Source organism: Eutrigla gurnardus (genome assembly GCF_963514095.1).
Source record: "Eutrigla gurnardus genome assembly, chromosome: 21".
Taxonomy (NCBI): Eukaryota; Metazoa; Chordata; class Actinopteri; order Perciformes; family Triglidae; genus Eutrigla; species Eutrigla gurnardus.
In genome coordinates this window covers 12,960,232-12,987,165 of record NC_139932.1, presented here as the reverse complement: position 1 = coordinate 12,987,165, position 26,934 = coordinate 12,960,232, and the positions used below count along the sequence as shown (strand labels likewise).

Genomic DNA, 26,934 nt, shown 5'->3' with positions numbered 1-26,934 from the left:
CATCAAGGATGATGTAATACAGCTAACAACTACAAATCTCACTATGTGACTACATGTCCCAGTCAGTTAACTGTATTACGCCAGATGTAAAGTCAACTTTTTTTACTACTATAAACTATGACTGCACTATAATGCCTTTGTTAAAGTAATATTACTGAGTAAAATGACTACTGTAATATTCTATCACCATTCAATACCCTGACAATGAAGTAAATAGAAGGCCCACTTGTGTAGCAACTTAAAACTGACCTATTGCTTCTATGAAACGGTGATAACACAGCATTCACTAATGTGTTAATCAGCTTTATCATAAGCTCAATCATCACCACTCAGCATGGAGCCAGCTGCGCTTAATTATCTGTCTTATGTGATGCTTTCTCGATAAAAAAAACGGAAAAACACGGGCAAAGTTCATACATTGCCAGCTAAACATTGTTAATGTAGATTACATTCAGTAGTTGAAGTTTCTATTTGCCTTACAGCTGGTGAGAAGTGATGGACCAGAGGGAACCAACATGCTATTCTGTTCAATAACCTGGAGACGAGGTGAGTCACTTTTCAGTTTAGTTATATTTCCTTGTGTACAGTTTTATGTCAGTTACATTACAGTTATGAAACTTTTTTAAGAAATAGCAGAAAGCAGTGCCAACAGCTTTATCCTGTTTGGAGCTGTATGCATTTAAGCTAGCTTACGTTAGCTTCGTTGAGATATGGAAAGATTTTTATTTGTTTTTATCCCAGTGAAAATAATCCCCCACCTGTCATTTTTATTAAACTAGAATATGATTCAACATCGGACATATTCGCGGTTTGGTTTCCCTCGCTGGTTATAAGAAAGGCAAAGTGAATATAAGTGAGGCTAAACCGTTATTTGACGCGATTTAACGTTACTTTTTCTGCTTCTGATGCTACATTGATTAAGCTAGCTTTGCGTTAGCCGCGTGGCTAGCTGCTAAATTAGTTTTTTTTAAGTTAGCTTAAAGAAATACAATACCCTCCATTGCCAAACAATAGAAAACAGTGTTTATTTGTGTTTCTACCTTTGTTTACAAGGCCAGTTGTGTGATTACAATGTGTACCTTAAAACAAACAGTCAATAATAACTAACGGTATTCATAATTGGCCTAAATGTGTCAACTCCTGACTGACTCTGACTACTTGTACATACACTGAGTGTCTATGGCGTTTGGGAACAAGACGAGAACCACTGGAGTCAGCATTAATTTAGCTGAACAGAAAATAGTTTTTTTTGAGGAGGAACTTCAGAGTGGGTCAATAACACTTATTGGACAAGTTAAATACTTCTATTCAGTGACAGTCAGGCCTGTTGTCTAAACATGGGGACATAAACTCCTAAAATGTGGCTCCTCTGGGAATATGTTGGTCCATTGTTGAATATCTAGAACATTATGGTCCCCTGGATTATATAATATGTATATTATACAATGTGTGGACCTGTATTTTTTATTTATGGAGTAAATGTCATGTACTTTTGGCTCAGTTTTCTGAATGCCGCTTCAAATTGAGTCATCCAAATGTTACGGTGGATGAGTGTTAATTTAAATTGTGCTATTCTTTTTTTTTTATCGAGTGTTTTGTCTGTTATTACTTATTACGTTTGGGCATGGTGTATCCACGCCTGTTTTGCTTCTGCGTTTGCGTCGTGGACTCTGTGGAGAGCTCGTGTCCTCGAAACGTTGCGCGTTTTGGGGGATAAATCGGCGCTGCAACCGTGGCCTTTGGTTCAAAACTGTGAAATAATCCAACTTTTCTCCGTTAAGAGGGGTCGAATCCGTCCCCTTTTTAGCACCGACGTCCTAAAGTAGCGAGATTTCCAGGTGAAATTGGATGTAGAGGGTGCACCTTTGCGCAGAGACTGGTTCAATGCTGAGAGGCTCCTCTGGGTGCACAAAGACAGCGGCTCGCAGTCGAACTTGTTCAGAGTGAACCGGGGACGCTGGGAGGCGAAATAAACAATCTCCGGACTCGAAGTAGCCACGACCGCGTGTTTTACCTCTTCAAACACACGATTCAACCACCCGTCTAACGTTTACAAGGTAAGGACTTGTTTTTAAGCCGTTTCAGCGGGACTAGAGGGCTGCGGAGCGGGTTAAACCTCCTTCGCTTTGGCTTCCCGAGCATGGTTGTTTTTGCAGAAAATGGCGTCATCGCCCTCTTGTTTCTGCCTGGCCGCGGCGGGGAGAGGAATAGTTTCAGGGACTTGCAGCAGCCTCTACGCGCAGCGTTCACCTCCTCGGAGGCGAAATCACCTACTACAGTGTGTTTTATACAATAATGGAGCGTCAAAACGCGAGATAGTTCACGATTTCGCTCGGTAGAAGGACGCGCAAAGATGGAAGGGTCACCGGTCCTGTGCGCCAAGCTGCTTCTTGGAAAAGGTGGCACGGAGCCGCAAAACGCAGCGTTTTTTATTCATAATAATGCCATCTTCGCCACCTCCACGCCAATCCAAATGACCAGGGGTGGTTTAGTGTTGTTACCGGGGTGAAGCTGGACGTCTTCGTGGGAGTACTGCACCTTGTCTTTGTGTGTATTTTATTCGGGTTAGCTCATTTTACGCCGCACTCCCCTGCCATGCTGCAATCGTTATGAGGGGCCTCTCTTTTCGGCTCGAAAGGTGCATTTTGTACTTGGCTTTCCGTTTGATCAAGTCAAGCCGTCCCATTGTTGCTCCATATAGTGGATTTTAGGCTGACAATATAACCGTGTAAAAGGAGATTTTCGGGAATAATGGGGGCGATGCAAATCGTGCCATGAGAACGGCGACTGCCCCTGCGCCCTGGTTCGCTGCTCGCCAGGCGAGGACAGTCTGAATGAGATTTAAAAAAAAATAATAATAAAAAAAATAAAGTCTTCTGGAAGAACCACATAGTTTGCACAAAACTGGGGAAGTCCGGCGCTGCGCAATGATTGTGCTCGCTGCTTTGCGCAGAGCACAGAGGCAGCTGCTGTAACCGCCACCACCATTTCGCCGCGATATTTTTTTGTGTGTGTGTGTTGGCCAACCTTTTGTAAATAGTTGGGGACTCTTGGATAAAAGAGCACAATAGTATTCATGCGGGCCCTTTATGGCCTGTGAATGCGGTCCTAAGTCCCACTCCGGCTGTCCTGTCTTTCCCCGTCAGCTACGTGCATGCGTCCTCGCACTGGCCACCACACATCCACCATAGCGAGGCTGCTCGGCTCTCCGTGCATACGCTCTGCTTGGTTCCTCCTGTCACCAAAAGTCGGGGACCGATCGTGCACTGTGTGTCACGGTACAGGCCACCACGATCAAATCGAAACAAGGACAAAAACACCAGCCATGGGAACTGCACATCGTTCGCCCTGTGCACATTTTTATTAAGTTTCCTGAGTTATGCAACCGCATCCCCGTAGAGCGAACTGCTCATCCGCCTATTTCCTCGTCACCCACGATCGGATGGATATTCCGTGTGTGATATTTTGTGAATGGGACTGCTCCCCGCGGCGACGACACCGAATTAGAAAGATATGTCATTTGCAAATCACCCAGTGCCATTTGCGTCACAGCCCGCGGCCTCGCACGCCCATGGGGGGCGATGGAGTTGCAAATGGAGACTGTGTGTGTGTGTGTGTGTGCTGACGCTGCCCCAGCTGAAAGGCAACCAATAGACACGGACCCGGGCGGCAACAATCGCCGTGCGCTTCCACTCTCCAGTAGTGCTTTCGACTTGGGATTTCGTATCAACACGGAAGATCGCGCAGTTTTTTTTTTTTCCGGGATGGTTAGGTTTCCTTCGCCCTGCCCGGGATGCGTAAGTGGATGCGTACACACGCTGGTTAAACCTGCTACAGGCCGGAGAGAAGTATATCCGTCCGGTCCTCCCCTCATGGTGCCTGGTGCATGTGGCTATTGTGGACTCGCTCTTGCGTGGATAAACGTCTGTCCAACTGGATCGCGATGTGACCGTAAAACCTTCCATGAACAGCGCAATAAACGGGGTTGGATTACGTTTCGGACACTGGATACACGCTCGCGTCGTTTTTTTGTTACATCCACAGCGCGCCACGCGTTTCTGCTATGGAGATGAGCAGGGCGTTCGTATCCAGGGGACGTTATATGTGTTGCTGTTGCGCCTTTGGGCACTGCGCATGGTTTCATCCAGCACACCTCGGATAACTTATACACGAGGCAAAAAGTCCCGAAAATCTCAAACCGGAAAGTGCAGATTCAGCCAGCATGGGACTCATGTCTAATGTTATGTTGTGAATGTAAACAACCTATAAATATATGTTATCATTACCGGTTGATTGGTCACGTGCTGGTTCTACAGTGCTTCATCTAATGATATCACATAGCAAGGAGCCTGTAGTTAGCATTACATATAAAAGTGGACTTTAAGAGGATGATTACATGTTTTAATCTGTTAAACTGCATCATTATGGGAGCATTGCAATACGTTGTACTATTTAAACACTATATATAATTGTAGGTTTATTATTAGACATATATTCATCTAATTGGCATCTAATCTTGCCAAATATTTGATTAGTTAAGCTATACTTTGCATCTACTTAATCTAAAAATCAGTTGGCAGTGTCCACTTCCTATTTAAGGCTACAGATGCAGTAGGTAGTTTATCAAGTATTCTTACAGGTACGGTTAAAACCAAATCAAGGAATGGAGTTCGCTACCTGCACCTTGAAAATATTTCCCCTCAGGTAGGGATCTACCCCTACCGCCTGCTGCTATGGACTACTTCTTTTTTAATGTATGTATGCTAATGTAAGGTTCACTTCAAGGTGCATTGGTGTATATTTGGCTATTATTCTAGGCCATGATTAACTGACAGGTAACTTATTTTGCATTGCATATTGACAGCAATCCCAGCTCAGTCTAAATTCAGACGTAGATGTACTAATATACATTTGCTATACAGCTATTTTAATCAGTTTAGATTAGGCTAATTTCCATATCCTCCCTTAAATGCTACCACACAAGAACAGAGATGGCCAGTCTAACCTTGAGGAGCAATATTAATGGGTAACTAGGGCATGTGTAGATAACAAACTGGGTTATAAGAAACTAAAATAAAATGGAAAGAGACTGGTCAGAAGTTGATATAATTGGCCTGCATATTTCAAGTACTTAATTTATGTTGATCCATATTTACAATATTGTTAGCATTCATCCGGTTTGCAGGTCTTTCACTGCCCCAGCTGGCCACCCATCATCCCAGGAGATGTCATGTTTTAGCAACCTGGTGTTAATATTTTCTCTACTCTACCAAGACAGCCTGGCTCTCTTCCCTGATAAAAGTTCTCCAGGTATCCTTGGCTTTTACCAGAGTGGTTGTTGACTGCAACCGTTTAATGATGTCACTGTATGATTCAGTCAGTTTAATAATGTAGTCCTGTGTTCAGTCGCTGCGTCAGCTTATCAAACCAATGTGCTAAGTTAAGTCAGCCACAAACCCATTAACCTGCCGGTCATATAACCAGTCAGTAAGATTGGAGAGAGAGAGAGAGAGACGTTATGATATCCAACCAGTCAAACAACCAGAAAATCAGTGTCAGCCAGTCAATAAGTAAGTCAAATACAGTAGTTACCTAATAAGGCTGTTAGCCTTATTATCTGCAAGTAAAGAAGCCATTTATTTTTTAGGGGCCACACACACCAGTTAGTAAGTACACCAGTTTTAAAGTGAAGTAAACAGTTGTCTTGCTGTGTCAGTGGTGAAGGTGAACACTGTGAGTTTCAAGCTCAGCTCGGCATGTCAACAAAGGCATGCATTCTGCTTCAACTACTTGGAGAAAGAGAGTCTTTTTTTCCACAATCTTTGGATTTCACAGGAAATGCTGAAATTTCCTTTGGCATTTAATATTTACATCACTATTTACAGTGGTTAATTTTATATTTACATGTGATTTTTAGAGGTTTGATTTCAAAGATCATAGGCTGCTCATCCAACCCCCGGCTTGGAAATGCCAATTATGTCTCTCCCACGCCCAAATGAGTCTGTGTTTCTTTTCCACGCTGCTGCTGCATCCCTTTACCTTGCTCCAGTGTGCTGCATGCCCGCTGTGAATCAAGACTTCACAAAGTAGTGTGCCGAAGTTTCCTTTCATATCTGGTTTGAAGATCCAATGGCAAATGAGCCAAATCCAACTGTTTGGGTACCCACTGTCCGGCCACCAAGTGTGTTCTGGCTTGATTGGGTGATTAAAGTTATCACAGAAAAACAAGCTTATGGAGCTCATTGTAGACCTTAAAATGGCATATGTTTTAACCTGGTAAACTTGAATGAGCAGTGGGATTTGTGCTAAAATTTGCTCCTTGGGAAGCTGAATGGTATGTGAATAATTTTGGTGTGTGCGCACCGCTCTGTATATGTGTGCACTTTGTGCTAATGTTCGTGCACCCCATAGGTACGTTCCTTTTTGCAACAAAATTGGTGCAGATAATTGAATAAGTCCTGGAAAACCAAAGGGTTTTTACAAATGTTTTTAGTTAGATGCCTGAAATAAGGTCTGTGGTTAAGAAAAGTTTAAGAGATTAGAGTTTTGTTCAACAGTATCTAAAAGAAGCTTTTCCATGTCTTTAAAAGACTGTTGCTCATAAGTGGCTAAATGAGACTACAAAACGTCATCAAGGCGAACACTAGTCTGCCTTTAGCTTAGTGGTGGTGACGTTCAGGCCTAATCCTAACACACCGCTGAGCCCTACCCTTCCGTTTTGCTCATTCACATTGGGTTGGGTGTCCATGTTTTTGTTCTGATATAGCGCTAGGCAGGTTTTTATTTAAAAGGATTGTTAATTAAGGATTAAATAATATGATTGTATTATCTTTTTTTCTTCACAACAACCATAACTAGCTAGCTAGCTAAAGATAAAACATTGTTTTAAGGCTGATTTGTGCATGACAGTACCGCATTCGACATATTTCCATGTCTCATTTCTCCCGGTTGATGAAATGTGACGCCCAAAATTTAATTCAAATCCAGCAGGGAAGTTTCTGCACTTGTTCCCGCTCCTCTGGCAGGGGGTGGGCGCGCGGGTTGCTAACCGACAGCACAGCTATTCTGTCATGGAGTGGGGAAAGATTTCAACCACTAACAAATCGAAAAGTGAGGGGAACTAGAAAACTAGGATATGGGGTAAAAATAAGAAATAGTATTGTCTTTTTTATTGTTTTTCTTAAATATCGTTTTTTTTTGTTGTAAAGATTACATTGCTGAGAGCGTCCAAGTATTGTTGACAGTTTGTTTGCCGCATGAGTTTATTTTCTGAATTAATAATCCAAAATCAAATGGAAAAATCCCTTTGGTTTATTGTCAAGAGAACCAGGGTAATGCTTACTTCCGGTTTGGCCTACAAAATTAAGTCATCCTCGCAGCACTTTATTGCACCAGAAGTCAGGTGGATAATGGTCAGTGACAGAAATATAATGCTCACTGACAGTTGGCCACTGCATCCTCTCCTCCTACCTCGTGGTCAGGTGGTGTCTCTGGTGCGTCTGCCGGTAGTCAGCATCATGTCAGTGAGCGTGGTGTGTCCCTCCATTAGGAGGATGTCCTGTCAGACCGCCTCCACAGAGCCACCGGAAATACCTACGAGAAGGCAGTGGTGATTTGCATCTGTGAGCTCTCCAAGCACACAAACATTTGAATGCATACAAACATGAATGCATATAATATATATGCTCTTACATGACGAATCATGACATGCTAATGTTTTTTTATGGGGTTGGCAGCAAAAAGGCTTAGGCTCCACAGGAAAGTGCTGTTCTGACATGGATTTATCTCATGAGAGGGCAAATAGGGATTTGCTTCCTAAAATGAGACGTTCCCAAAAGGGAAGTGCTTTGACAAATTGATTTCTAGCTGGTATAAATAAAATTCACTTTGGATTATCACTGGCGATGGAATGTAAACATATTTGTAACATTGGAGAAGATATCTTCAGGTGTATTTGTGAAATGTTACGCTACAGGTAGTAGCATTTTTTGCTGAAAGGGTTTGTATGTGAATCTTAATTGTATCATGACCATCAAAGTTTTACATTTTGTAATTATAGATTTGGTCAAATGGCTACTGATGGAGTGAGTCATGAGGCCTGGTCAGTCACCAGGTAGTGGGTGTTTGATTCAGGATGATGCTCGTCTATAGCAGAGGAGAAAATAGGGGAAGACAATGCCTTATTTTCAGTTTCAGAGTTATAGTTCTGCTGTAGTTAGAGTGATAAATGATTCGTTTTTTTCAGATTTGTTTCTCCCGAAGTGCCTCGGCATTCAGTCACATCTCATCCTTTAATTTATAACAGTCTCATATAATTCATATTCTTCTGTAGTGAAGTGCATTCTTCACGTTACCCTGATCATCAACAGTTGTCCATCAACTATTACGTTGAAAAGGGAAGGAAAGGTCATTCTCAAATCCTTTTTGTTCATTGATCTTTTGAAATTGGTCCTTCAGCTTGTGTAGTGCAGAGAGTTATTTTATTTGTCACATTTAATCATTTGACATATAAAACAATATATTTTTTTCTTCAGCTATTGTGTGGATGATGTGTGGATCCTTTAAATCAATCAGGCCAGAACATCAATAATCTCTGCAATAATCATCAATAAAAGTAAAATGATTGATGTTCAACCGCCCTCAGATCAATTTGGCACGGTTTGTCATTTAGTTTAGAATAACTTGATATTCCTAATCTGTCTACTTAATCAGGATCCCAAATCAAGCAGTAAGTGGAGTGTAATACTGTTGGGTTGGACCATGCATGCAAACCATTCTCAAATCCTCAGCTTGAAGCCCAGGACACCTTCGATCTCATTACCTGAGTCACCACTTCACGACTACGTATGTCCGTTGCTATGGAAACGGGACAGTCTCTCATGTTAGTGTGTTGTCGGCCCGTTTGTGTGGATATAGATGTGTTCGTTTTAAACCTTTTTGTAGAGCACCGCCTCACGTGTTGGTATGTTGTCAGACGGTTGTCCACATCAGGGGCTTCTAAGCCTCGGCCCAGCTCCGGCAGCCTGCTGCTTGTCAGGTTTTTATGAAACACTTCTCTGCAAAGTAATTAGCCTGCCCGTGGTCTTGTGCTGGGATTTGCAACCTTCTCGGTGCCGCGGCACGCTCAAATGAGACTCCGAATCCCAAGACAAACCTAGCAGTTTATTACCATTTAAACTGGTACTGTAGATGTAAATGAAGGCAGTAAAGTGACTTTTGTTGGTTGGGATTGAGACAGACCCATACAGTCATTGGGCCTCATGAAAGAACCACTCATACAAAGTTGTTCTTTTGTATATTTGTTCTTAAATTGCACGTAAATCTGGTCCCATATTGTAAAAAGAGAGATTTTCACGTCTTTGTTTCTATTTTAAAACAGGACAGTCCACACTCTTTGAACGGCAGCAGAGCACACTGGGCACTTACTTGTGTACCACACTATTTGACAAAATATTGACTGAAGCTAAATACTTTACATTTTTACAAACTCGTAACTTTGGCTAAACTTTTTCTAACTTATTTTCTTAGGCATATTGTTACAGTCACATATGTCATCATACTTGTCTTCCTCTCTGGCGAAAAGCTCTTGCACAAGAGGCACTTGTTATATTATGCATTTACATTTTTTTTTTATCTGTTTTGAAGTTCTCGTTTATTACATCATATAGAAATACAGTGTTCTCTATGCAGGTTGTTGTCCAGTTTCATCCACCTGACACCACCTGTATAACTGCTTTGATGACTGTATTGGCTATTTATAGTTTTAAATACAAACTATTTTTCCAATTCCTCAAAATATTCTAGATTAAAAAGCTGTCCTCTAACATGAAACTGAAACTGCAGAATCTGCTCCGTTTCTCTCTGCTGATTTCAGACAGCGGGACTTGAAGCTCTGCAGTGTGAGAGTTCTTCTTTTCACTCTTTGGTAATGTTTTGGACTATGATAATGACCACATCGCAAAAAGCTGACGCATGCTCATGAACTGGTGATATTTATCAGGCTGAAATGAGAAATGCATGTCAATTTTGTGCAGGACAGTTTCGTGACTCTGATTTGGCACATTTTGAACACAGAAAACCATAAGAGTGGTTTAGAATACTGTCCTCTGTAAAATATTTTCTTTAATGCACATATGATTTAATTTGCTGTTTTTCATTTTCAAATGATCCCTTTTGCCTGAAATGTCTGTTCCACATATATTTCCAGTACTTGCTTGATGCTGTGACAAGGTGTTGGATAAGACCATCAACAGGTAATTAGGGGCCACAGAGCTAACAGACTAACACATAAGAGCGTCACTTCCACTCAAGCTCACACGCGCAGCTAAGATGTAGTCTTTAGACCTCGGAAACGACTCGTATTTACTCGGTTTTTGCTTTAAAAGGAGAGGGGGGATGAGTCCACTTGACTTTGAAATGAAATCATTGCCCTTGAGTATTATACCAACTACAATTCACTTTGTTTCTGTTGGGTAAAGTAATAAAACCAGTAAATTAGGTTGTTTCCCGACTTCAGTAGTCTGTGGCGTTGACAGACTTTCCCGTCAAAGTTCTAATTTCCCATTATAGTGAATGACGAGTGTTAATCTCCCCTGTTGATATAAATAGAACCTGGAAAAAAGCACAATGCATTACTTAATTTGGCTAGAATCTAAATATTTTTTATCTTATTGTTCTGTTTAAATTAATTTGTGTCTTCATTGTGTCTTGATGCAACTTTGACTCGTGGTCCTAGGTGTCAAATCCTAAAGCTGATGTAGGATTTAATCTACTTAATGTAGTGTTTCACAAGTTTACTGCAACTATCATTTCCCACATTTGTTTTGAATGTTGCCTTGACTGCTGCCCTTCATGCAACGCTCAGCTACAGTTGTGTATGTGTGTTAATTAACCGCTCCATCGCTGCAAGTAGCCTCTACTGTTCTGTTAATCGCCTAATTAGTTCATCCATACTACTAAAGGATCATATGTGTGTCTACCCTGAATTTGAAAGAACATTTAGTTGCAAAATAATCAGGAACAAGCTTTACATTTGTAATTGTTTTAATTCCATACAAAAAAACGTTTCTAATCACAGTGTTGCCTCTGTTCGGGACCATACCTCTGTGATAACATGATTTACACAGCTGTTACCTTGCAAAGTATTTCATTTCCCATCTCAAGGTAATAAGAGCAATCTGACCTTTTGTCTGTTCAGGTACACAGTGGCGTCTTGTTCTGGCAGATAATTTGTTTGGTGACGTTGTGTAGCTGCTATTTTGAAATATAATCATCCCACCTGCTCCTCTTTGCTTTGGCTACTTTATTTACCAAGCAGAACCCTATAAATGTGCATGCATTAATGAACCGTACAGCTGAAACACAGCATTTGTCTTAATGACATACGTTGGGGAAACCCCTCTGTGGACCCTGACTGTGTCTCCCTCTCCTCTTTTGAGGACATCAGTAGACTACAAAACTTTTCAACTTAAAACATAAATGCAAGCGTTGTCTCCCTCTGCTGGTGATCAAGTAGAACTACAAGTCTATCCAGGTGGGGGACATACCTGTGCACATGCCTTCGGACATCATGGAAGCTGCTGATGTTACACACTTAGTTTTTTCGCTGTCAGTGTGTTACTTGAATGAAGGTGTAGCTTTGAAGTTCAGATTCCTAAACCTTGTTTCCATTTCTGTTGAATTTTCCTTTTTTATAATCCAAGCTTCCTAGTAGTTGTAAAGTATAGTGCTTATTTTGCAGCTAATCTAAGTATTTATATTTACTCAGAGTTCAGTGCCTTCCCGTTCTCATTTTCTTCTCAGTTGTTTAGTGCTGTTTGCTGCCTGCTTGTTCCAAAAGTGACACCCATGGCACGTCGTACACAAACCGCATTGCAGTTAATCTAATTAATCCACCATTTGACTCTGATTTTTTTTCACCCACCATCACACAAATTTCAATTATGTTTAGCATGCCACAGTGCAGCTAAATCATGTACTGAAGTAGTGTCAGGTGCATGGGGCTGAGTAGGACCAAGCTCAGACAGCCACTAGAGGGCAGCAACAAACGTTATTTCACCAGATTACTGTCATATAAATACAATCTAATAAAAAAAAGAGCACACATTTGTTTTAGTTTGGGGTTGAATTATCAATGAAACATAGTCCCAAGCTTAATAAGTGGGGGCCGAAAGACTACTATTCATATCAAGACTGTAGACTGAACTGAGGATACCACTTAATGAAAGGTAGTAAAAAAAAAGAAAATCCATTTAGTTATGAGTTATAAACCAGAAATATATAGCTGTAGAACCTATGTACTCTATATAAATCAATGTAGTGTGTGTGTGTGTTTGTGTGTGTGTGTGTGTGTGTGTGTGTGTGTGAGAATGTAAACAGAACGTATTTGCATAATCGACTTGTTATCATTTCTTTATTGTTTTAAATGCTGATCCACAAATTCATGCAGCAACAGTGTTCCTAGCACTGGTAAGTCCTCTGGGAAATAAATATATCATTAGCATTAAGGAAGACCAGAGCACTCATTATAAATGCACACAGTGATAGTGTATCTCAGACGGTGTAAAGGTGCAGGTAACATGGGTTTAATTGTCACGCCAGCAATATGACAAACAGCCAAATTAGCATTGTGGGAAACCATCGCTGTGACCTTTTTTAAAATATTCAATTCTGTTTTTATATTTAGATCCAGTGTTCGGCCTGGTGGTTTCTAAGCACTCTGCAGCTCGTAAACACGCAAAGTCATTATGTCGGCGCCATTTATCCTAATGCATTATACATGCTTTCTATCTGCACGGACAGGTGTTGTGTGTGCAGTTTGGCAACAGATGTAAAAAAAGTTTGTTTTCGAATTTAATGATGAATCTAGTTTGCCAGTTCGTCTATTTGTGTCATTTCATAAACAAGTAGAAGTACATAATGTGGTTTTTTTAATAAAGTCCGTCGTCCTTGTCTTATGTGTTGTGTTGCAGGTTACGGGAGTGTGCTGGTAGTGAACGTGTGGTGCACCAGGCCACCCTCGGCAGCATGGTGAAGGTCCAAAAGACATCTCGGAGGAAAGGCTCTCCCTGTCTCTGCGCACAGGAGGTAGGTTTCTTTTGTTTCACTGTCTTCACTGTCAAATTGTAGAAAACGCACTTCCTTCAGTCCAATTTGACCACCTGTGAAAAGTAAGGATCCTAATGCAAGTAACAGTCACACTTTTATTTAAGGTATATTCCATTTGATATTAATATGGGAAATTAATCAGGTGAATAATCAATCATAATAATTATAATCCACCCTGTTTAATCCCGGTTTCACCCATCGTCGTTTTATTGAGCAGTAATTGGTAATTAATGACTAGTCCACCTACTCCCATCAGTACAATTCTCATGCTTCATGCTCACCACTTACCACTGAAAAATAAAAATGAGCCACGGTTAGTTGAATGATTGACAGACTGGTAAATTCATATGATAAGTGTATGGTGGCGCTCGCCGGTGTTTCTTTCTGCTTGAGCACTGGACAGTCAAGATGTAGTTTTCTTTTCATGCCTTTGCAATATAGAGGTTTCATTTTATCGCACTTTACCAACGAGCGTGATCCACCAATTAACAGTGTTCTTGTTCAATAGCTGTAACAGTTTGTGTGCGTTGTGTTGTACAAATGGGTTCTCTGAGCAGAGGGCAACATGCCGCTAAGCTATTTTATGGTCATTTGATTATGCCGTGGTACACACACAGTGTGTTTGTGTCCAAGTGGCCTACTTGTCCTGTGGTGATGTGCTGTAATGTGTCTGAATGGTGCAGTCATTTATCCCTCTTCAAGGGCAGCGGGGAGACGAGGAGTGACAGAGACCGATAAAGAGAGAAAATGAGGATAAATTGGTGGGTGGGAGAGGGAAAAAAAGAGATGGGGGACTTGGAGAGGAAGGAGGTCTGGTCAAGAGATGCGGCTACACTCGCAATGAGAGATGCATGTGCACACTGAAGGCTTCGGTCGAGTCACTTATCTGCCGGAGAATGACTTTGTGCGACAAGGTTAATGTCCTCCTACAAAATCTCATGGTGCTCAGGAGACATGTCACCGACACACACACACACACACACACACACACACACACACACACACACACACACACACACACACACACACACACACACACTCCCCCACCTGCTGTGTCTCCTCATTCTGCCCAACAATATGGATTTTTTTCAGCAAGGGGTTGGCGACTATTTTTTTATTCATGATGGGCACTCTTTCCTCATTTATATCAGTGTTTATTTATTCATTATCAAGTTTAATTTATAATTGTTGTGTCAGTTTTCGGTTCAGTCAATCAGTCACTTGCAGTGGATTGTTAGTGTCTTACTTTCTTAAAGCCACTTTGTATTGACAGTTCTGACTTTGGCACCTTTGAGTGGTAGAAAGCATTCACTGCTTGCCTCGCCACCTAAAGATTCAAGCTAGGGAAACACAACGACTGTACCATTTTCACACGTTTTTAATTTAATACGGGGCCGTTCACATGGCACATTGTTGTCGGTGTAGACACGCAGAAGGCAAGCTCAGAAGAGGGAGTGATACTGTTGCGGGGACGTAAGCTTTCCCAAGTGCCTGATGAACATAAGGCAGATATCTTTTCTTTCTTCTATACATATCAGTCTAAGGTACTTGGCTTAATTGCGGCAACTTCATCATCGCCATTGCAGTGTGCAGGTTTTAGTTGCTTAGAGACAGCAGGTGCAACCTCCCCAAGTTCTGTGGATAGAAGGATGAAAGCGCCACATCCGCCATTTTCTATGCATTTTTGCACATCTGAACAGCCCCTTATTCTACAAAGATGCTATAATGACATATATTATACACGTAGTGCATTCCCTCATCTTGTTTGTGTCTTTTATCCTTTTTATGTGTTGATTTGGGTTCTCCTTTTTCTGTAGCTCATGTTTTTGTGTCTGGTTTTGGTCCCGCAGACTGTTGTTCAGCCAGATATGGAGGAAGGCCAACTCCAGGCAGACACCCAGCATCCGCCACAGGAGGAGCCCCAAGGAGGAGAGCCGTCCTCTGATCAGGCCCAGCTCCAGACCTCTGCATCAGTTGAGGCACCGTCGGAGAACTTAGACCAGAAGGAAACTCAGATGGACACCGAGGAAAACGAGGATGATTCTGCATCCCAGCTCCAGGCCAAACCTCTGTGGAAGCCAATCCCCCCTCTTCTGCCTGACACCAACAGTACCTCAAAGACCCGGGACCAGATCTGCCAGACTGAGGAGGACACAGGTGGGTGAAGTTTTCTTCCTTCTGCACTTCTTGCCGTAGCGTCATTGTATGGCTGCCTGTGTGTTTCACATGCGATTAAATGGTGTGTGTCCTAACAGAATGAATGGAAGCCAAGAGAAACACTGCTTTGTGTGTACTGCTGGTTATCCTAACGTGCCAAACATTTGTGAAAGTTTTCATCAACCGTTGCTGCAAAAGTAATGCTGTCTCTGCCATAATTTGGGAAATTTGCCTTTTTTTGATTTGCGGAAAATGACATCAAAATAAGCACAGCCTTGGAGGCATCAAAACACAGAACATAATATTTGTGTTCTCAAATAAATACGTTTTATAAAAATATTGCTTGAATGAGGTGTTCGAACATTTTTGTTTCTTTTCTCTTCCTTCCTTTGACTTGGCTTGTGTGCCTCTCTGCTTTTCTTTCATCGTAGCTTTCCTTCAAAAACAGATGTAGCTGTTTTAATTCAGATGTAAATTCCGCTACTGTGAGTTAATTTCTAACAGTGCTGCTAAGGAAGCTGTTTGCGTGGACTGACGTTGTGATTGGTTGATCTTTGACACTCTTGCAGAGGGGGTGCGGCGTGAAGGTCGGCGGGTCACTGACCTGCCCCGCTCGGATTATAGCAGCTAGCCTAGGAGAGGTGTGGGGGGATGGGGATGAGGAAAAACACATTCTGTCACACATTAATACATCATCTCAATCCCTCTCTCTCTGTCAGACCTGCTCACACAGTTGTCATTCACATTTCTTGCTCTCTTTCTGTCTGCGTCTCGGTGGGTGTGTCATTCTCTCTGCTGGTCTTTTCTTTCCGTCTGTCTCTCACTCACCTAGACACACACACTGCCATGTTTCACTGCTTACTCTGCAGGATGAGTGTGTGTGTGTTTATTCGAGTATATATGGAGCCAACAAGGCTTTAAACATGCAAGGTCCCAACATCTAGAAATAATCTTTATAGATCAAAACTGAAGAAAAAAAATCTTGGACCAAATAGTGTAAAAAAGGTTGGCATTATTTATTTTTAACAAAGCACAAGGTTGTCCTCTGATTGACAATGGTGCATATTGGCTGAATATAAATTGTAGTTTGGGGGATGTAATTGAAGCGCATGCTTCACAACCAAACAAACACTTTGTCACAGCTGGAATCACAGACGATGTTTTATTTGGAGCTTTGTCCCAGACGTCACTGTTAAAAAAAAAAATGCTCTTTTTGTTGCAGCAGGAATTCTGTTCTCCCTGTCACCTTCTTTTACATCAATATAATGTGAGAAATTAGACGTAAGCATTACAGGGTCTGCAGTGCTGTGAGTGTAATTAGTCTGCTCTTGTGGCTGTTTACCCCCTCCTGTTACTGATGCATGTCCATCGCCATGAAAAGTTGACATAGTATTGATGTAAAAAATGATGTTGCTGAGGAAGGAAGTGCTTGAAATGAGAGCACGGTAGAAGGAGAGCACTTTACCTTGCTACGACCATCTTAGTAGCCCATTGTGGGTCATGGGGCCACAGTCGTGGCTTGTATCAATAATGCAACTACCATGGCCCCATTCCTGCTATTTTATTTTTAATGTTTTATAGCAAGGGAAATGAAATAGTTTGCCACTGAAATAAGGTTGCAAAATTAAATATTATATTAACATTATACTAATATTTTTAAATCACTTTTAAATTCCTAGATCAACTAAGCTGATAAGGAACCAGAAACGTGAAGGGTGAAACATGATTACCTGCAGTGGCCATACGATTTTATTGTGGCAATACAATGAAGTAAATAAAGCATTAAAGCAGGTCAGTAAATGGAAATGAAACATTAAGTCCCGACCCGCGTCATGGTCGCTCGTTCAGGCTCGCTTTATGATAGATGTCGAGCGGACGCAAAACCTCCTGGTCACGTTCCTATTTTGGCCGACAAGGTGGCACTGTGTGACAAGTGTTGCACTTAGACTGAAAACTCTTGGACTTAAGTATACCCCCCCCCCCCATGTCTGCCAACAGTCCCACTTGAGCTGTATTTAATGATGTACTGAAATTATAAGGAAAAGACGGATGACCTGCTTTCTCCTAGTGTGTGTGTGTGTGTGTGTGTGTGTGTGTGTGTGTGTGTGTGTGTGTGTGTGTGTGTGTGTGTGTGTGTGTGTGTGTGTGTGTGTGTGTGTGTGTGTGTGTGTGTGTGTGTGTGGCAGGGAGGTAATGAGGTCAGAGCGAATCAATGTCTCATAGAGAACTCATTGTCTGACTGTGATTGTGCGTACCCTTTAAGCACTCTGCAATATACTTTGTGTCTTACCAGGTCTCCAGAATTCCCAGGTGATGGTGCATTTTGCCAAGACTGTCATACTCTGTTGTAATTATATGCTTGCTTTAATAAAATGCAGTCTCTCTCTCTCTCTCTCTCTCTGGCCCTCCAGGTCTCTGTGTGGAGCCCGGAGATCCTCCTCTGTTCCAGCAGCCTCTGCAGACCTCCAAGTCTGGGATTCAGCAGATAATCGAATGCTTCCGTTCAGGTTTGTGTCCGAGGGTTTGATTTTATTATATCATTTTTTTTAATGAAATATTATTTAATATGCAGGTGCAAAAGAAGTGAGTGGAAACAACAACAAAGCATGTTTTTTTGTGTGTGTGTGTGTGTCAGCAAGTTGCACATACTGACATCTGTGTGAGTCATCCTAACGGCCTTTACTCGGTGATTATGCATGAAATGTGTCAGCATGCTGACAACAATGACGGAAAAATTGAAGGTGATGTCAGCAGTGACGCAAAAGTAGCACTAATCACAAGGGCAATCATCCTCTGAGTCCTTTAAAATGTCACTGAGATAGATGCAGGCATGTTATCCAGACTGAGATTTATCAGCTTCTATTCTCTGTTTAAAGGAATACTTCACCTCCAAATGTGTTTTTGCATATCTATTACTGTGTTACCTTGAATTTGTGGGGGAAAAAAACTGTCTTTTCGCGCATCCCTCTACAGTGAATGAAGAATCCAAAACAGAAAATTCTCGATGAATTGAAGTAATGGGGGCCGTGTTTAACAACTGCAACGCCAAATCAAAACACCGAAACAATTTACATACTCTCACTCTATAATCCAAGCCTCATTTATCCAGTCACATGCTCACACTTCTGAGAAGCCTGTTTTATAGCGAAGATGTGTTAGTTTTGCAAACAGATGTCTTTATAATAGTCAAGTTTTGCTGTCGTCAACGGCCCCCGGTAACCTAAATTCATGAGTTTTTGCATTCTCCATGGGCCGTGGAGGAGTTTTCTTCACGAATGGGTGGGTAATTGATATTCCAAAGGTCATTTTGGGGGTGAATAATTGTGTTTTTTCACACAGTAGATGATATAACATTATATAGATGCAGTCAAACAATGTTAACAATGTGTAGTTCTCTTTATCAGCCTGAAACAACATCACAGGCTCCTTTAGAACAGCTACAAGACTAGAAATGTAAGTGACAATAGTACAATATTCTGTATGTAGATGGCGATATGTCTCATAATTGATGGAATGGCTGGAAGTAATCTCTGCTTTTCTTGGGCTCACAGGCACCAGCGAGCTGAAGCACATGCTGCTGAGGGAGGTGGACACCATCTTTGAGTGTAAACTGTGTCGCAGCCTGTTCCGAGGCCTGCCCAACCTCATCACGCACAAAGAGTACTACTGCCTATCAAGGCTGCCTGAACCCGACGGTTAGTGGAGCAAGAACATTAACATTGCAAACACGCACACGTGCAAACACGTCTGGAATACTTACACACGCTAGTTTATAAACGTAGCTTTACTCTGAAAAGTCAACGCAGGAGATAAAAAATGAAATGATCATGAACTCAGTAATACAAACAAAAGCCAGGCGAGGTGAAACGGAGTCTCCAAGGCCAGAACTCGTGCAGTCTGTGCATGCTGAGGACATGCAAATGCAGACAGATCACATCCCGAGACAAACAGAGAATCCTTGAACAGAGCAGGAATCAAACTGACGTGAGCTCGGCACCCGTACACACCAGGTTTAGGGAACACACGCTCACACAAACCGACGTACAGAATGATTACTTAAACATCTCCTCAGGCTCCTAAAACAGTTTATTTTCATATTCTGCCTCTCCAAGGTTTCTTGGAGCCATCTGTCTCCTACTCATTATTCTCCTCTTATCTCCTTTGTCTGTACACAGTGCTCTTTCATTCCTTTGCACACAAGCTCACATCGCATTGTAACATGTTGGAGTCCATCAATCATTTCCCTCACTCAAAGTGCAATTTCTTCTGCTCTACTCCGGCTAACATCAGCAAGGAAATAGACTTTGATCTGGCAGCATTTGTGTTTTATCTCCTTCTCATTAGCTACCGTATGTGTCCGTGTCTCTATTCTCTGCCACTTAGAAGTGGTGGGAGACTCAGGGAAAGGATGAAGCCTACGGGACTCTTCTTATCCAACTCTCCTCTCCTAAAAGAGTAATCAATCACAGCACCACCCGTCAATTGATATTTTGCACAGTTTTATCCACTGTAATGACTGTTTTCGTAAAACTTAATAACTTTGTTGCATCACGATCTTCTTTCCATCTGCTTGTGGTCTTAATTAAGTTGTCCCGTGGCTTAATTTTTCTCAATCAAGAGTCCATTAGCAGTGGCTGAAAGTGTATTTTGATAAATGACTTAATGGGTGTCTGTTTTGCACCACTGAGATGCTGGACATCAATCGTGTGGTTACTGGTAAAAAAAACATGTTTTTGTCCTGAAAACACTCGATTCTTCACCATCTAGCACCGACAGTGGTCTCCATCCAGTGATGATTTGTGGTCCATTTTTTAAAAATGCAGCTTCTCTCTGCCTAGCTTCTCTTTATCTACTCAGAATGGCTCGAAATAAACGTTCACCAAAAGAGGAATATCCACACAAAGGCAGCTTGAGAGAAGCAAAATGATTCCATTCACTCAAAAGAAAGCACTGTGCGGATAAAAACCTGTGAATAAACAGAAAAGTAGCCACGGACCCCCAGGGTTCAGTCATTTTGTTAATAGGATGATTATGCTGACCACCACGCCGAACGGTGTCGGATCATGACTTCATAGCTAAAGGCATAACTATCAATAAAACATGTTTTTTTATTTTATTTCTAGGTTCATCGGGTGACGACAGACAGAATGTTGCCATGAAGGATTTATTGGACGCCATATTTCCCAGAGCCCCGGACTATGTGGTTCGACTGGAGCCCATTCAGACCACTTCCAAGGCCGTGTTCCAGTACCTCTCCACGGAGGATGAGCTGGCTAGATATCCATCGCAGGCACCCAGGTAGGTGGTGTGCTGGTGGATTATTTGTTGACAGAGGAACGCACTTCACAAACACAAATCCAGTTTGTGCGATGTGGTGTCAATAGATATATTGTCATCAAAGGCTCTCATCATGTGAATGGGATTTTGGGCTTCTCCCAGCCTTCCTTTGTTACTGAGTGTTTGTCTTAACATCCTTGACAGTGCCAGAGGGAGTCCGGTAGCATGGGAAGGAGAATCAGTGGAGGGCACGGACAACAACCAGCCGAGCCAGCCAGGAGGGTCAGAGGACCACGGCAGCCCAGGACACACTCAGGGACAGAAGAGATGGGAGCCTGAGGAGGAGGTTAAAGAGGAGCAGCCACAGCCTGAAGATGAGGGCTCCACGAGTGGGGTAGGTGACGAAATACATGCATGCGACAAAGTAAAGTCGGGGTGCTCAAAATATATATATGCAACGTAAGTCAGTGCATCTTTTAACTGAGAAATAACCTGTTGCATTCTCGCATGCTTAGTGATCATCTAATTTCCCCACATTGCGTTGATACACCTCCCTCCCCCTTTCCCCCCTCCCCCTGATGCAGGTTGTTGTTGTTTTGAGTTCTCATCTTGTTAAGTGTGCTCATATGTTTGCATTGTAGCTGAGGTTTTTTTCCCAGTCCCAGACTGTCCCTCTCCTCCCCTTTCCTCTTGTCCTCCCCCGTTTCTACCTACTTTCACCGACTGGTTATCCCATTATCCGTCTACTATGCTGTATATGTAGGGACGGGCTGATTTTTGCAATTTTGCTGTATGTATATATATATATAGAGACAATAAGGTCTACCGTCATCACATTGCCTTGTTTAACATAGTCGGTTGTTTAACATGCCTCCAGGTTGAGGATGTTACAATCTCCTGTTGTCTCTGCGGCCAAGACTTTAACTCACGCCGCAGCATCCGGCGTCACTGCCGCAAAATGCACAAGACCAAACTGGAAGAGCTCCGGAAGTTCACGGAGACGCGCACAGTTCCCACGAGCCTGCTCTCTATGGTGAAAGGTAAGAGTTTGTTTAAACATTCAGATGCATTGTGGTTTTGTACAAGTGAAGAGAATGATTTTTGTTTAGCGTATTTATAGCATCAAAGAGACGTTTCTCAATATTCATTTTGGGGATATTCACATTAGCTGAGGTTTAGTCTTTGGTATGTTCAACTGGGGATCAATTTGAGCTTTTCCTAGGAAACCTGAAATAATAATAATTGTTGTTTTTGTTGCTGAAGGTCGGCCGAGGACTCTCACCTCACCTACTGGAAAATCCTGCCCAGTGTGTCTCAAAACCTTCGCCACCAAAGCCAACGTACGCCGTCATTTTGACGAGGTGCATCGTGGTCTACGTAGGGACACCATCTCGCCCACTATTGCCTCGCAGCCCGGCCCGCCCTTCAATTTGGAGGTCACCCCCCCGAGGAAGAGCAACAACAGCTCTCCAACGCGTACCCCCACCGCCAAGCCCACCCCAGTGAACTCTAAAACAACGCCTTCAAACCAAAACAAGTCCAAATCTCACAGTCAATCTCTGGCTTCTCCGCAGGCGGCCTCGACGTCATGTCGCTGCACGCTCTGTAAAAGAAAGTACAGCTCTCAGGTTTGTCTGTTGTCCTACCGGCAGCATCAAGCTTTTCCTCGCTTTTGGTGTCTTAAAAGTCTCAGGTCCAGGCAGCAATAAGGACTTCTAAAATTGTTTGGAATAATCATGTTTTTTTGCTTTAAAAATGCATTAATGTGTCTCTTTTTCTGTGTGTTTCAGCTCATGTTGAAAAGACACATGCGTATTGTCCACAAAGTATTCAGCGTGAAAAGCAACAAGTCGAAGAGTGGGAAGACCCAAACCAGCTCGACTCGGGCGGCCACTCCGAACAGCAGCAGCGCCAGCGTAGCCCCGAGCAACAATATCCGTGTGAAAGAGGAAGTAGTAGAACCTTCCGATGACGACTATGACGTCGACAGTAGTCCGGCCCCATCTCCTAGTGACAGCACTGGGACAGCTAAACGCGTTCCTCCGCAAGTTATCGTGAAGGTGAAGGAAGAGGAGGTCCCGTTGAGCCCAAAGATGGCGCCATCCTTGTCTTCGGCGCCCCCGCGCACTGGCAGCGTGTCCGGCGTGGCTCCGCTCGCCAGAACGACCAAACTCTCTGTGGGTTTTGACTTCAAGCAGCTCTTCTGCAAACTGTGCAAGCGGCAGTTCAGCTCGCGTCAAAACTTAATGAAGCACATTGAGCTGCACACGGACGGCAACGACATCTTCATCAAGTTCTACCGCTGCCCTCTCTGTCGCTACGAGTCACGCCGCAAACGGGACGTCCTGCGCCACGTGACCGTGGTCCACAAGAAGTCCTCCACATACCTCGGCAAAATCATGCCCAAACTTGAGAGCAGGGCAGTGAAGAGGTTAGCCGAGGCCGTCCTCAACACCACGGCGCCCAGCAAGAGGCCAAGTAGCGGTGTCAAGGCGGAAGTGAATGGCCGTCACATTTCGTCGTCGGCACCTCCCGTCCCTCGCAAGCAAGAGTGCTCCACGGGTGCAGCGACCACCTCATCGGCCTCCTCTTCCTCTTCCTCTTCCTCTGCCCCGCCCCCTGCCCCCGTCGCTCGGAAACAGCTGGACCTCTCATCGTCGCCGGCGTTCACCCCCTCCCCTCCCGTCACTCGTAAGCAGGAGAGAGAGCAGACCCACCAGCCTCGTCCCATCAGCCCCCCTCTGACCCGCCGCAGTGACAAACACATGCCCGTACGCAGCTCCTCCTCCTCCTCCTCCACCTCGCCCAGCAACCAGACGCCACACACCCGACGGCAGGACGCCCAGTCAGAGAGCAGGGGCACGGGGTCGTCGTCCTCCACTGAAGTCAGGGTGACCAAGAACTTCTCCCTCCACGCCTGTGACCAGTGTGGACGAGCGTTTGCCAAGAAGGTATTTTTAAATACTGACATAAATCTCTCCCTTTTTTTAAATAAACGTTGTAGACTAAACTAATGGTGCCACAGTGTATGGCTGGGCAACATACCAAAAATCTAATATTATTATTATACAAGACTTTTAAAGACGCCTGGCAGATTAATAAAGAACATCATCAGTTGATTAATCATCTGGTAATTGTAGTTCATATATCAAAAAAATAACATCCTGCCTTTACTTTTATAAGAATCGGTTCTTGTCATGATCTGTAATCTGCACATATACGAGTTGTTGTGTAATGAAACTAACCTGAGCAGCATAGCACGTATGTGTCTGTCTTCATTGGAAGTAAGATCTTCTCTTCAAATTGTTTCCTCAGGTCTACCTGGACTCCCACAAGCGAAGTCACCGCAACGCAGAGATGGCAGAAGCCAGCATTAGGGAAGGAGTCAGCACCCGCTCCAAATCCCTGGTGTGGTGAAACACACACACACACACTGTAAGAACTCCGAGGGTCTACCTGCTCTACAGGGACTCCGCCACTTCGTCGCCGTCTACTTGTCCTCCTCTCATTTTGCTTTCTCTTTTCTCCGAGTCGCTCTGCATTTCTTCCCGTCTCGTTTCCCCTCTCTGCTGCTGCTCCTGTATATTCAGAATCCACAGTGAGATGCTGCTGTGTACTTGAGTGTGTGTGAGTTGCCTTGTTACAAGGGAGGTGTGTGTTTACGTTTGTGCAGAAGACCATTCCCGAGGGCAAATATAAGACACCACATTCATTCTGCAGGCTTTAATTGACCGCTATGCACGGCTACCAGATGCTTCCCACATTCTCCCTCCCCTCGCTTATTTCCTTACGTATCACACTGCTCATTAGAAATCTTCCTTTTCGTGTAATTGTTGCTCTTCTCTTTCTCTGGATCTTTCCCCCTCCTTTATTCCCTTTATGTTCTCTCTTGATCCTAACCCCCATGCTTGCCTTTCTCTTCCTTTTGTTCCCCTCATTGCTCATATCTCTCTTCTTCTTCTTCTTCTTCTATCTCTCTGCTCACAGTCCGCTGGGGATTATGGACCAGCGGCTCTCTAACAATGAAGAAGCCAATCCAAACTTTCAATGAGGCAAATAATGGACGAGCGGAATGAGCACAAAGCAGAAATGAAGGAAACAAACAGAAGGAGCACGGAAGAGGAGCGAAGTACAAAGAGATTCCACCTTTTTGCTTGAGAACCAAATTCATGGTTGGAATCTGACTTTATTATTATTATTATTATTTTTTTGTTGTTGTATAGTTTCATTATGAAGCCAGTCAGCTAGCTGGACGGTGGCGCTGCTATCCACGGAGAGACTGTAGCAAAAACAGAAGATTCACTGCTACTGTATACAGCAGATGTGTGTTAACTTACAATAGTATGTACATAGATTCAGAGGAGGATGACTGCTTTGCTCTCAGTAGCAAAAGGATGAAGGTAGACTGTGTGTGTGTGTGTGTGTGTGTGTGTGTACGTATGTATGTGTGTGTGGAGAGGGAGGTTTGAGGGGAACAGAACTGGATCGGGATCTCCAGAGAATTTTTTTTTTTTCTGCAGAATTAGTTTGGACACTCGGAGTCCCACACGGATACACACAACACATGTGAGTCTTTGGCTATTAGCATCTTATCCCTTTTCTGTATATTCACACCTTCTATAGCGTTTTCAGGCTGTTACTAGTTTGTTACGTCTGAGACCTCAACATTACGACAGATCAACTAATAATACATTTCCCCTACATACTTTCCCACTGAGCCCAGTTGTGTGCTGCTATCAAACAGAAACCATCATCTTCCCATGTGGATGTTGCTACTGAGAGGCAAACGGATCCCAATCGCCTGATTTTAGTTCTATATGCTTTGTAGTGACCGACGGCAACCGGAGTAATTAATAGCAGGGCATGGTCCACGGAAAGGAAACCCTAAGGTTTATTTTGCAGCTTTCCTTAAAATGTGTGCGTGCTTTAAAAAAAAAAAAAAGGTCAATTGTGTTTTCTTACATCTCACTGCTTTGTTCTGCCTTTTTCTTTGTTTGACTGTGTGTGAAAACAATTTGTAAAGCGCGTTTCTTTTACTTTGACCGTGCCCTGTTTTATCTCCATATATTAGCCGACTTATTAGTCCCAGTAATAGCCTGGTTATAAGAGAGCCGTCGGGCCGTATGAAGCGAAGCTTCAATAAGACATTAGTGTGTGAAATGAGGCAACCGCTTAGGGGGAAATAGTGGCACCTTCACTTACAGAATAATAAAAATCTCACAAATGGCGCTAAATATGATGCTATGAAATAATAAAAGGAACATTTTTACAATTGCTTAACAGATGAAATCACATGGATTTCCTTCCAAATATGGATTCTTATTTTTTAACGCCAACAAGTCAGTTTGACTGTTAAAAATGTGCTACCAGACAAAACCCTCCAGCTATGAAATGACCACCATGATTACCCCTTTAACCGTAAATCAGTGGTGTTAACATGTTGGAATTTACAATGGGACCGCATGCATTAAGGAGCAACAGGTTGCAGACGGGTTGCCGTAAGATAGTTGGAAACATTAACTGGAAGAATTTACTTTCTGTGTTCAGTGACCTAGAGGATAAAACTGTAGTGCCTACGTAGCAGGTGAACCGACCGTTTGTGGTGCTAATCCGGATTTATAACGGGCCAAAATGTGGGATACGACAACTAGCTACATGCTTACCTGTTGAACAAAACTTAAACGTTTACATTAAACCTTTCGTTCCATCAACAACATAAAAAAAAAAATGCTGGGACTCAAATCAACTTTGTGAGCTTTTCTTTTGTACTCAAACTTAAAGGGGAGGCTGCTTTGCCAGCCAGGTCCCCCGAGGTAGTCTTTAAAACACTGGCACACCAGTCGGGAGGAAAAGGGTTTAAGGAGACCAAATGTAGATACGTCTTAACAAACGGAAAGCCATGAAATGGAACAAAACCAGGAGAAAAAAAAGGAAAGACCAAACTTTATTTTTATAAGTGAAAGCGCTACAGCGACAAGGTCTTGAGAACATGTATATATGGGTTCATCCTACACGGATGGTATACATAATAGTTATAATAGTCAAAATAGTTATTTAACTGCTGGTTGACCATAACGCTTCAAACATGTCCGACTAGTTACCACTCCGTCAGCGTTTAACACTGAGGTTTGCTTTTCTTTCTTCGTATATCATTCCTTTTTTGAAGGAGGTTTTTTTTTTGGGATGGTTTGGAAAATGTCGAGAAAAGAACGGGAATCAAACCTCAAGAGACTTTGTTTTTGTTTGTTTTAAGTCCTGTCATTTCTTTCCTCATCAGCTGTAACGTGTTATTAAGCTCACCTTCTAGAGAAGAGAGTTAGAGAAGCCTTTCAGATGTGACAAGAATGTTAAAACCAACCACTTAATAAATAAACATGTATTGCTTCAAACCTC

General features: G+C 42.8%; 1 protein-coding gene across 2 annotated transcripts; it reads left to right on the top strand.

Moving 5' to 3' along the window:
- The first annotated feature begins 1,920 nt into the window (after positions 1 to 1,920).
- Positions 1,921 to 26,934, top strand: znf800b (zinc finger protein 800b). 2 transcript variants are annotated; one of them, XM_084038414.1, is made up of 12 exons: positions 1,921 to 2,057; positions 12,972 to 13,086; positions 14,958 to 15,264; positions 17,676 to 17,771; positions 18,816 to 18,959; positions 20,388 to 20,562; positions 20,746 to 20,935; positions 21,419 to 21,581; positions 21,805 to 22,169; positions 22,332 to 23,492; positions 23,857 to 23,976; positions 24,529 to 26,934. In XM_084038414.1, exons 2-11 carry the CDS (start codon positions 13,027 to 13,029, stop codon positions 23,956 to 23,958), a joined length of 2,763 nt encoding a protein of 920 aa, XP_083894540.1. In that variant the 5' UTR covers positions 1,921 to 2,057; positions 12,972 to 13,026; the 3' UTR covers positions 23,959 to 23,976; positions 24,529 to 26,934. The 2 variants fall into 2 exon arrangements, with proteins under 2 accessions (XP_083894540.1, XP_083894541.1); XM_084038415.1 differs by lacking the exon at positions 1,921 to 2,057 and adding an exon at positions 3,670 to 3,797.